This window comes from Ursus maritimus, unplaced genomic scaffold, assembly GCF_017311325.1.
Source record: "Ursus maritimus isolate PB19 unplaced genomic scaffold, ASM1731132v1 scaffold_2, whole genome shotgun sequence".
In the NCBI taxonomy this organism is placed as follows: domain Eukaryota; kingdom Metazoa; phylum Chordata; class Mammalia; order Carnivora; family Ursidae; genus Ursus; species Ursus maritimus.
The window spans coordinates 27,945,209-27,956,842 of NW_024424452.1; the positions used below are offsets into that span (position 1 = coordinate 27,945,209).

Below are 11,634 nucleotides of genomic sequence, written 5' to 3' on the forward strand. Positions count from 1 at the left end.
GGGCTCTGGACCTCAAAACTATTCTCATAAGAACACTAACTCATTATTTGATTTTTTTCCCACTGTGTTGACATTTCCAATAATGGTGCAAAAGCATTCCTGGGTAACACTGCTGGTGCCCGAGTATAAACAAGGCAGTGGAACCAAAGTGTACTAGCAGTCAACGTATTCCTCATTGCTATGCGTTTGTAGTTGATTACTTAGGAATGCTCCTAATGAAGAGGTAAAAATTATTAATTGTATTAAATCTTGGCCTCAGGGGCCCATGGACTACACTTTGAAAATCAGCGGTCTAGCCAAATAGTGACAGAGGCCACGATAGCGGGGGCAGATGCGGTTGGTAGAAAAACAAGATGGTGGCCAGTTGTATATGTATGTTTCTTCAGTCTTCAGCACTCTGGCTGATGAAACCCTACACTCCCTTGCTATTTCTTTGGAGAAAATGAATTTGAAGTTCTTAACAACTAAACTTCCAGAACGCAACCTATTTCTAAGTTGGGGACTGCATGTAATATACAGAGTCTTTTCTAGAAATAAAATCGCCTGGAATGGATATGAATATTTATTATTATACAGAACAGAAGTTAAGTAGGCGGAAACATTAGCTATCAATAAAACCTACATCCTTGTGCTATGAACATAAAACGTAATTTGAAATCTTAGTATACCACGTAGTTGAATATAGCACTCCCTGCATCTGAGTCCCCAAGAAAATCCAACACTTTATTCAAATCAGCTCCCATAATAATATTAGTATTTTTATCTCCCACCTGAATTCTGACCGAAAGCCTTCTCTGTTGCTCTCAGAGATTCCAGAAGATTAAGGAATGTGATACAATCGTACTGAGAGAGATACTGCAGCAAAGTTCGTAATATCTTCAAGTCCTGAACCAAGGACTTAGTCTTGGCTCCAAGTTGGTGCCACAAAGGATCCAGATAATGGCGGATTGTCTAAGATAAGAATAAAATTTAGTATTCCTAAACAGATGTTCAATACAGCTATTATTAATACAAATTATACTTTCAGTGAACATTATCCCCGTATATAAAAATGGTTAGGGTGGTAAATTTTATATTATGTATATTTTACCATACCCACAAAAAAACTCCCAGCATCATCCCCCAAGAAAGTGGATAGAAAATTTCAGTTCATAAGATTCTAATAACAATGTTTAAATTTTCAAATATAAAGCAGAGTGCCTTATCCCTAGAATCTTTGTGATCAGTGTCAATTCATATTTATCCATATTTACATTGTTAGGAGAAAAGGCCTGATAAACTTCAGATAACCAATCATTTGTTTTTATGAAGGGTCAAAGCATGTAGCTTAGACATACCATTTCTGCCAAGTTTGGCTGTGACCCTATCCTAGATAGATAAAAATGTGGGATCCAGTTAGACAGGGACCAGAGGGCATATACCAAGGAAACTACATGGTATCAAATTAAATAACAATGTACCTTAATTTGGTGGTGTAAAAGACTTACTTAGCTTTTTTTTTTTTTTTAATGTGATTCATGGATGAGAAAATACTTGTTAAGTTAACAATGGACTAAATTTGAATTTTTTTAAGACCCTAAAAAGTAGAGGTACCTGGGTGGCTCAGTCAGTTAAGCATCCAACTGTTGGTTTTGGCTCAGGTCATGATCTCAGGGTCATGAGATCAAACCCCACATTGAGCTTGTGCTCAGTGCAGAGTCTGCTGGAGATTCTCTCCCTCTCCCTCCCCCACTGCTCCTTCCCCCGCTCTCTCTTGCTAATAAAAGTTGCCTAAAACACAGAATAGCTTTTTGTATATACTATATAGATATCTACATACCCACAGCCCACAGCTATATATGAGTGTGTACACACACACATACACACACACATCCTTCACGAAGTGATTTTGTAACTAAAAAGGATAATACTTATAGCATGATATGGAAGCAGTATCACTATGTGGCATCTTATCCAATAAAATTAACACTCAGCAGGAGTAATATTTAGATGGCCGTATAATTTATTGTCCAAACTGCAACTCTTGTGAAAATGAATTATTAATAATTATTCCAGGAGAACAGGTACATACTATAACTGTCCTAGACAAACTGGAACCTATAGTTGCAGACCTGTTTGATAAAATCATCTACAAAAGTTAAATTTTCTAACAAGATGCAAAGTTATGTCTGCATTTACATTTGGTTGCTTAAAGAATATCCAAAATAATACTTTGACTTTTACTATCCAGGGAATGATAAACAGAGAACTAATAAAAACATATTAGGCTATATTTTGTTATTTTCTAAGGACATGTACGTTCTATTAAAAGAACATGAAGGTTCGCTTTTGATGGTTTTTCTTTTTGGCTTGACCATGAACCAAACTTTAAGAACAGAGGAACAAAACACATGAAATTAGTTTCATGTATCATTATTTCACAGTAAAATGTCTTTTTGGAAGAATCAGAGAAATGAGGTGTTAAATTTTTCCTTCTTAATAATCACTATGCATTATTTCCAGTGACAGAATGATTCAGAGTTTGAAAGACAGGAATTTGTTCCACCAAAATATGAAAAAAAAAATCTGTCTGGAATTTTTTAAAAGTCAGCATTTTCTGGATCTATAATTCAAACTTCAACATTTATGTACCTGTATTAATATTCACCTATGATAAAAAAAAAATCAGTTAGAGGGGCTCCTGGGTGCCTCAGTCAGTTAAGCATCTGACTCTTGATTTCAGCTCAGGGCATGATCTCAGGGTCATGAGACTGAGTCCCACATCGTGCTCCAGGCTCAACGTGGAGTCTGCTTGAGATTCTCTCTCTCCCCCTCTCTCTGTCCCTCCCCCTCCTCACGCATCTCCAAAAAAAAAAAAAACAAAAAAACCTCAAAAAACACACCAAAAGAAAAAAAATCAGAATAAAAGTTGCTTGAACTAAAGTCTTAGTCTTACCATTTTCTCAATTCAAAATGTAATTTTAAGAGAGCAAGGTTCACATTCCTCAGTAATGAAAACTCATTCCAATTATTTTTATTCCAAACAAAAGATCACAAATCATGAAGCATTTTATGTAGAACTCTTCTACCTGTAGATATCCAAATGCTGTCATTTCAGACCAAAAATGTTATTTATCCTTCTCTTAATTATACTTAAAATACGAGATAATCACTGTATAACGGCAAAAAGTCAGAGTTGTGCTTATATGTTGGTCCATTATTTTACTACAAATTATTACTTTCCAGAAAACCAAAGAAGCTACCCTTAAATCAGCTCCAAATTAATTTTAAAATAACAGCAAATTCCTATTAGGGACACTGCAATTACTAAAATAACTTGGATTCTTTAAAATTATAACATCACAAACTGTGCTTAAAAGGAAAAGAAACGGAGTACCTTGTCAAAGGGTTTTCCAATAGCATTTTCTAAAGACAAATCTTCCACTTCGAGGGATGGGTTATGGCATTTGAGTTCCTTCAGACATGCATTTAAAATGTCCAGTATGGCAGTCTGGATAGCAAGCATGGCAGGCGTCATAGAAACGTGAATTTCTACAACCTCAGGTTTGTGCTGTTCTAAAAACGAGTTTACCGCTACATGGAACCTATAGAGACAAATAGTTTTCAAAGATTTTCTCGAGTTTCAAGAGCTGTGTATTTCTGGTCTTGGCTTAATACTCCCATTGTTTGTTTGTTTGTTTGTTTGGTAAATGCAATTAAGACACAAACAAAATAGAAAGCAAAATGACAATGCTTTCAGGAATACTTTGAACCTCCATGAATGGACGTTATTATTCAAATAAGGCAGGGGTCAGCAAAATTCTTGTCTGGGCTGAACCCAGCGCCTGGTTTCAGAATGAGTTTTATTGGAACGCAGCCACACCCACTGCTTGTGGACTGTCTGTGGCTGCTTTGCTGCTCTAACAGCAGAGTGGGGTCATCGTGACGGATAGCATGGCCTGCAAAGCCCAAAATATTTACCATCGGGCCCTTCACAGAAAAAGTATGCTGATCCCTTCAACAAGGTGTAATCAAGAAAGGAAAAAGACCATGGCACTTGCTCTTAAATGCCATATAGTAAAACCAAAATACGTATTAGCATAGGTGCAAGGTGTTGGAACACTGGAACCTATGGTTTTTCCTAGACATTAACATCAATTCTTCAAAAATCTTTGTGCTCTATTCCCTGGTGGGTAATTTTCAAAGTGAAGTGGGAGTCTTAGCCAATAAATCTACAGTTCACCTAGAGCTGTTGTATATGTGAGTCTCTAGTCCCTGGGGGTCTCACTAAACGGACAAGAAGGAATACAGTGGCTGCCCTTGGACGGATTTGATGGGCTACCAGAAAAATAACGATCAAATCTCCTTCTCCTTGTAAAAGAACTACAGATGTGGCGACCATCTATTTCCATATGATGCACTTGTTATGAACCTGGCAATAACGTACCAGGTGCAGTTACAGTACATGTGACAGCACACTTAAGTTATGGCAGATTCTCTCACAGAAATTTGTTGCGAAGTGCTATTTACCTTGGCCACAGATAGAGCTTCCCTACGAAAAGATTCNACTCTTTCCACGTGACAAAAACCAGTATCAAAGGCGACAGCGTTGTCTGTGAAAGCTTTAATAAAGCCACGCTTGTTTTTCTGGCGAAACAGACGCAAGATGAAGGCTTCTTGACAAGACTCGATTATCCTGTGAGCTCTGTACACCAAGATGCCTGAGAGGAAATTTTATAACTTAGATGGCAGAACAGTCATGGAACTTCACGCTTGTTTTCTTTCTTTCTTTTTTTTTTTAAAGATTTTATTTATTTATTTGACAGAGAGAGACAGCCAGCGAGAGAGGGAACACAAGCAGGGGGAGTGGGAGAGGAAGAAGCAGGCTCCCAGCAGAGGAGCCTGATGTGGGGCTCGATCCCAGAACGCTGGGATCACGCCCTGAGCCAAAGGCAGACGCTTAACCGCTGTGACACTCAGGCGCCCCCATGCTCATTTTCATTCGCTTATTCACCGCGTGTCTCCCGAGTCCCTACTTAGGCACGGGCAGGCGCTGATCTCGGTGAGGGATGCAGCAGCGAACACATGGACGTAAATGCCGGTGCTCGTGGGCCTTACGATACACAATACAAACACGTGCAGTGTTTAGTAGGTTATACAGTAATAAGTGCTGGGGAGGACAAAAATGAATCAGAGGAGGAGAGGGAGTTTGTGTGAGGGGTGGTGGTTGGCAACTTTAGGTAGGGTGGCCTCGCTGAGGGCCTATCTGAGCCAGAGCTAGATGGAAATGAGGAGGTGAGTCTTGTCACCACGAGCACCAAGAGAGTTCCAGGCTAAGGGGACAGGAAGAGCAAAGGCCTTGGGGTGGGGTGTGTCTGGCACAGTGGAAGAATTTCTGAAAGGGAAGTGGCTCACTGACTCTCCTTTTATAGGTGAACCAGATGTGAACTACACAAAATAGCGGTAATTCAGAAGTCTCGGCAACACCTGCGTCACCTATTAGAATAATTCAATTTTTGGAATCAGACTATATTCAACTGAAAAATAAATTAATAAAAACCTTTAATGAATGTATTTAGTATATCTGTGTTTTGGGGTGCCATGATTGACACCTCTGAGATCACAAAAACAAGGACAACTATTGTGTTTACTTATTTATAAAACGAGAATACTGGGCCAGATGATCTTTCATATGTGAATATAATAAATCCACATGACATTATACGCATATATGCCATTTTGATGCAGTGTGATTAATGATAAATTAGGAACACATATGACCTGAGAGTGCACAGATGTCATTTATTAATAATTAATTATTTCATTTATTTCATTTCATTATTAATTTCAATTAATAATTGAAAACTCAATTATTCTATGATGATTCTCAGTCTCTTAGCCCTACATCAAACCATTACCTTATATATAAATTTGTCATAAATGTGCTTACGTGTTTTTGTACCAATTCACCTCACCCCTAGGGTGTGGGAAATGACACTAACAGTGGTTTGTGACCCCTTCTTCTACTAGTTCAGTAAGCCCAAGTCAGATTCTACTGTCTTGGTGTTTAAATTTTGTATTGAGGTGGATGGAGCTACAATTTATTTTAGCTAAGCAAATTGTTTTTCAGATACAGTAGAAATTAATAGTGTTATTTTGAAATTTGTAGACAAAGGATTTCAATAACTACAATACATACATGTAACTAACTTACTATTGAGCAAGGATTCTGGACCTAGTTGTTGGGCTTTTCCGAGTCCTCACCTGGGCTACGCTTGCTGGCCTAGATCAAAATATCACATAAGGTTAAAATAATCAAAGGAGACTTCGAAGGAAAGATGAACCTCAATTTAAGAAAATGTTGTGCTCCAAAAGACTGTCATTTTTTTACAAAACCAGGAGGAGGAGGAAGAAGAGAACTATTCTATCCCAGGTGCAGGGGTTAGGAACTTTACTGGACGGTTATTCATTTAATCCTCAAGAGAATTCTATGAGGTAGGTATCATTATGAGACCAGGAGAGGGAAACAAGTTGATCAAGGTCATGTAACAAGCGACAGGAGACTAAAGGCTCCAAACCAGGGGGGTCTGAAGACAAAGCCTGGTTTTTCCTAAGTGACACCACCTGAGGCCTCCCCCCACCCCCACCCCCATTTCAAAAACCAGCAACATGAAAACATAAGCAGGAGTGCGTGGGTGGCTCAGTCGGTTAAGCCTCTGACGTCAGCTCAGGTCATGATCTTGGGGTTCTGGGACTGAGCCCTGTGTGGGGCTCCCTGCTCAGCGGGGAGTCTGCTTCTTCCTCTCCCTCTGCCCCTCCCCTCACTCATGGTCTCTCCCTCTCTCTCAAATAAATAAATAAAATCTTAAAAAAAAAAATACAAGCAGGCTGTATTTCTGGGGGCAACTGTAGTCTCACAAAAGCCTACTTACATTTCATTTCTACGCTCCCATGACAGTTTATATCTCATACTCTACTGTCATTACTTCTTTCCATCTGTCTCCTTCACTAAACTGCTTGAGGACAAGGACATCACAACAACAAGCAGTAATCAGAGAATGCTCACTGTGTGCCGAGTACCATGTGAAGAATTTTACATACATGATCTCATTTCACCCGTACACTAATCCTAGGAGGAAGGCAGTGTTACAGGCTCCCACTTACAGATGACTAAACTGAGCCATACAAATTAAGTGACTGGCCCAAGATCACACCTTTGGCGCACAGTGGAGGTGGGCTCAGACTCAGGAGCAGCCTAACTCAAGAGCTCACCACAGGGTCTCATTGGACTTTCTACCATCAGCACCTACCACATTCCTGCCAAACAAGGGACCCTTAGTAAATTTAATGCTTGTTGAATGAACATAAAATTGAATTATAGCACTGGGTGCACAAATCTAACATGTAACTTTTTTTTTTTTTAAGTTTGTCGTGGAAAGTGTGTCCTGAGTTCTATTTGGAGGTGTCAGGAGCCGTTTTAGCAATGAAAGCCTCCCGTCCTGTCTTTTGAAAGTACCATCCTGGCAGCTATGTACACACTTCTCTCACTGCTGAGGAGGTGTGGTTGGCAGGGACCCTTGCGTGGGGTGTGGTGGTGAATTTCACAGGTAGTGACAGGGGGCAAATTAGGGCAGGGGGCATTCCGAACCTTCTGGAGGGTTACATGCTTCAAGGACTGCTGTTTGGTCCGTGAGTGCCGTGGTGAAAGTGCCATGGGGAGCCCATGGGGGACCAGCCCTCCAGGGTGCAGAATCTGATGGGATTCACTTCTGGCATTCATCTACATTCCATTCAGCCAAGCGGCAGCAGCAGCTCAAGCTTCATTATTGGTTGGGACATGATCAGAAATGGATACGGAATTTTGTGCTTTTAATTAGGAGCTACCTATAAGCTATAAGCTGGACGTTCCTTTGATTCATTAGTGCTCTCTGCGCAACTGGGTTGAACGGTTACGAAAAGGCAGAGCAATACTGACATCTAGTGGTGGTTCCAGTACATTTCACCCCCCCATTTTATCCACTTAAAAAATAAATATAAAACCAAGCTGAGAAGAAAGCAGCAATTAGTAAAAGACTTTATGATGTATCAGAATTTCTGGTGATGAAAAGCCAATACTTTTTTTTTGTTATTATTTACTGTTTAGTATGTCCCAGGCACTATACTGAGCAATTTATTTTCACTCAATCCTTACGATAACTCTGGGAAGTGCTATTTTCTCAATTTAAAGAAATGAGAAAAAGAAAACTTGAGGCTCATAAAAATTAAGTAACTTGCTTGTAAGCGGTGGCATCATCATGCAAAGCCAGGTGAGTCAGACCTCACCGCCTGGGCCCTGGCTGATGACAATTACGAACGGTACAAAACTATAGAAACGCTGTTCTTCAATCAGTTTACTATGAACCACATAAAGCATTTGTTCATACATTTATTCATTAAATATTTCTTGAGGGTCTTCTAGGTTCAGGGCCATAGTGGGAAGTATGCTTATGAATATCACAGTCTCTCTGCCCTCCAGAAGTTCACTGAAGGTCACAGCATATTCATGCATCATTTTATCCAACAAATACATGTATCAGTTACTTAGCCTGGGATGAACAAATTGTCCCTAGTACTTATGAAGCTTGTTATCTCATGAATGGGAAAGACAAATAAACAGGCAAAGATAATGTGGTGTTCTTTACTGCTATCTCATGAATGGGAAAGACAAATAAACAGGCAAAGATAATGTGGTGTTCTTTACTGACTGGGGAGAAGCAAAGGGTAATCTGAGGGCAGGGAGGTAGGGCCCTCAGGTTAGTTTTGGGGAAAATCAGAAAAGGTTTCCAAAAGGATGAATGATAATGAAAAATAATTCCTTTTCTATATTAATTCTAGCTAAAACTAAACCACACTCCTCAAAATAATTAAGCAACCATTTAGTTTAATTTCAAATCATGGGCCGGGGGAACTCTTTAAAGGGAAAACCAAATATTTTAGGAAACATACAAAGAATATTTGTAAACATTTCAAGTCTGATTAGGTTCTAAAAGCAAATGCCAGCCAATTACCAAGTATTTACCAGATATGAGCTTAGGAAACAAGGAAGAGTCATTCTTAGTTTACTTACTAACTTAGTTACTTATTCGGGCCACAAATACTTTTTAGGCATCTAAAATGCGTCTGGTATTGTGCCAACACCTGGAAGCACAATGCTGAGCGAAGACATCCGGCGCTGCTCACAAGGAGGTTCTAGTTTAGTTTAGCAGAGGGTTCAGACGCAAAAAAGTGCCAATTTATATACAAATAATAAGGTTTCAAATGCTTACCGGTAATTAAATCCGAAGGTATTCGATCAGTCAAGAAGTCGACCACAAGAATTCGACTCGTTGCAAATATCACACCTCCTTGTGTGTAGACCTCATAGCGACTGTTACTTGTGATTTCATTTGTTACCCGGCGGGGGAGGTGTTCGACGCCTTCAATCTTCAGCTGATTGATAAAGTACTCCTAAATCAAACCAAATTTGATTAGTAGGCTGTTTAACACACAGCAGTTTTTATTAGGTTGCAGATCTTTGTATTTAAAATGAGAGGCAATACACTTATGCAATGTACAAGCTAAGTTACTACTTCACGTTGATCCACCAATTGTCTACCTTTAAATAGGCTTTTATTTTTGTTTTGTTTTTGGGTTTGCACTAAGGAATCATAGCACTTGAGTTGTTATTAGCATTTTAACAACAACAAAAAAGACGTTTTAAATCCTCGGTTAAAAGACTTCCGCTAGCTTCAAAATACTTCCCGCCAAAGCCAGGTTTGCAAGCAAGCGAACTACGTGAGGCGATCACAAGGAATCCTTTTCCCGGGCAGTGTTTTAGACTGTTAGCTCTGTCCTGATCCACCCCAGAGGGGATTTCATGTCAATGGCACCTTGGCCCTTTGGATCTTCAGTTGAACACTTCCTCTACTGGGGGCCCTGTGTTGTGCTAGGCTCTATGTGAGGTACTGGGGATACCTAGACAAAGCAGACAGGATCTCTGCCCTCAAGGAGTCTGTGGCCATTCTTCTCCGCGGACATCTTCCTCCTGGCCACCCGCTCTAGCAAGGGGCGGCTCATCAGACTCCTCAGACCAGGCTGTGCTACCTCTCAGTACCGAGCCCCCCGTCTTAGCAGAGGTGTACCCCCTTCTGTCTTCAGAGTCCTCCATTCCTTAGCCGCAGGTACCCTTCCCCAATATCCTCAGCTTCCAGCTCCCTTCCTTTCTGACCCAATGGCCCAGCCCGGGGGAACCGCCCCCCCCCAGTCCCTCCCCTTCCCTACAGGCTCTCCCCAGCCTCAGCATCTGCTTTCACACTCCGCCATTACCCTCCGAGACTGCTCCAGCCCCATCACTGATCCCACTCCTCCGACCCCAACAAGTCCCGTGATATCCAGCTTGGGGACTCCCTCATCGTTCCCATCCCTATCCTTCTCTAGACATCCCTGTCCTCTTCAGGGACCTCCAACCCTTCTCTCCACCCCCATTCTTCTCAAATGACTTCCTACTCCTGAGCCCCTCCATCCCTCTCAGTGTCCGTGCACCCGTGGCAGAGACCCGTACCTGCCTTATGGGACCTCCATTCAAAGCCCTCCCATCAGCGTCAGGGACCTCCATCCTCCTCGGGACCCTTCCTACCCTCTGAGTCCTCGAGCTTTTGTCAGGGACCTGCAACTGACCCCCATTCAAAGCCCTCCCACCCCTGTAAGGAACCTGCCTTCCCCTTGGGACCACTCCTACTCTCTGCGTCCTTGCACCCCTGTCGGGACCTGCGTCCCCCTCCGGGACCTTCGCACCCTGTGTCCCCCTCTCCCCTGTGTCTGAAACAAACCTTCCTTTACTTCGGGCCCCCTCATCCTTCTTGGTGTCCCCGGAACCCGTGTCAGGGACCTGCATCCTCCTCGGGACTCCCTCCCCCCCCGCCCCGTGCCCTCGCGTCCCTGTCAGGGACCTGCTCCTGCTCAGAAACCCCCGTTCAACGCCCTCCCCCTAGCGCCAGGGGCCGTCATCGCTCTCAGAAGCGCCAGGGCCTGCATCCGCTCAGGAGGCCCCCAACGCTCTCGGGGTCCCCTCTCCCCCGCGCGGCCGGCCGCACCTCCTCGGCGGGCTGAGTGTTGAGCACCAGCACCAGGCACGCCGGGTGGCAGTGCAGCCGGAGGAAGTGGTAGAGGAGCCGGTCCGCGCCGAGCCCGCGGGCGCACACTACCAGCCCGTCCGCGTCCAGTAGCTCCAGCACCAGCTGCCGCTCATACTCCAGCAGCGGCGCCATAGCTGTCGGCCGAGCCGGCAGTCCCAGCTCCATGGGCGCCCTTCCGGGGCCGCGGCCGAACTCGGCCGAAGAGAGCCGAGTCCCGGACTGGGGTGGGCCGAGCTCAGCCGAAGAGAGCCGAACGCGAGCCGAGAGTAGGCGGAGCTCAGCCGAGGAGAGCAGAGCCGGAGGCGAGCGTTGGCCGAGCTCCGCCGAGGAGAGCCGAGCGCCAGACGAGCGCCAGTCGAAGGAAGCCGAAGGGAGCCGAGCCCGACAGCCGAGCTCAGCCCAAGAGGAGTTGAAGCCGTGGAATAGCGCCGGCCGAACTTAGCCGAAGAGGAGCCGAGTGGGGCCGAAAATTCGTAGAGTCCGGAGGAGGTGCTAGCGCTCC

General features: G+C 43.2%; 1 protein-coding gene across 1 annotated transcript in view; it reads right to left on the minus strand.

Moving 5' to 3' along the window:
* ERCC4 (ERCC excision repair 4, endonuclease catalytic subunit) overlaps positions 1 to 11,325 on the minus strand; it is a 30,861-nt gene extending 19,536 nt beyond the window's left edge. Inside the window, 6 exon segments of the mRNA XM_040635307.1 lie at positions 771 to 951; positions 3,377 to 3,584; positions 4,510 to 4,545; positions 4,547 to 4,700; positions 9,285 to 9,465; positions 11,091 to 11,325. Of these exon segments, the coding sequence (XP_040491241.1) occupies positions 771 to 951; positions 3,377 to 3,584; positions 4,510 to 4,545; positions 4,547 to 4,700; positions 9,285 to 9,465; positions 11,091 to 11,297 (967 nt within the window). The 5' untranslated portion in view covers positions 11,298 to 11,325.
* Positions 11,326 to 11,634: the final 309 nt, after the last annotated feature.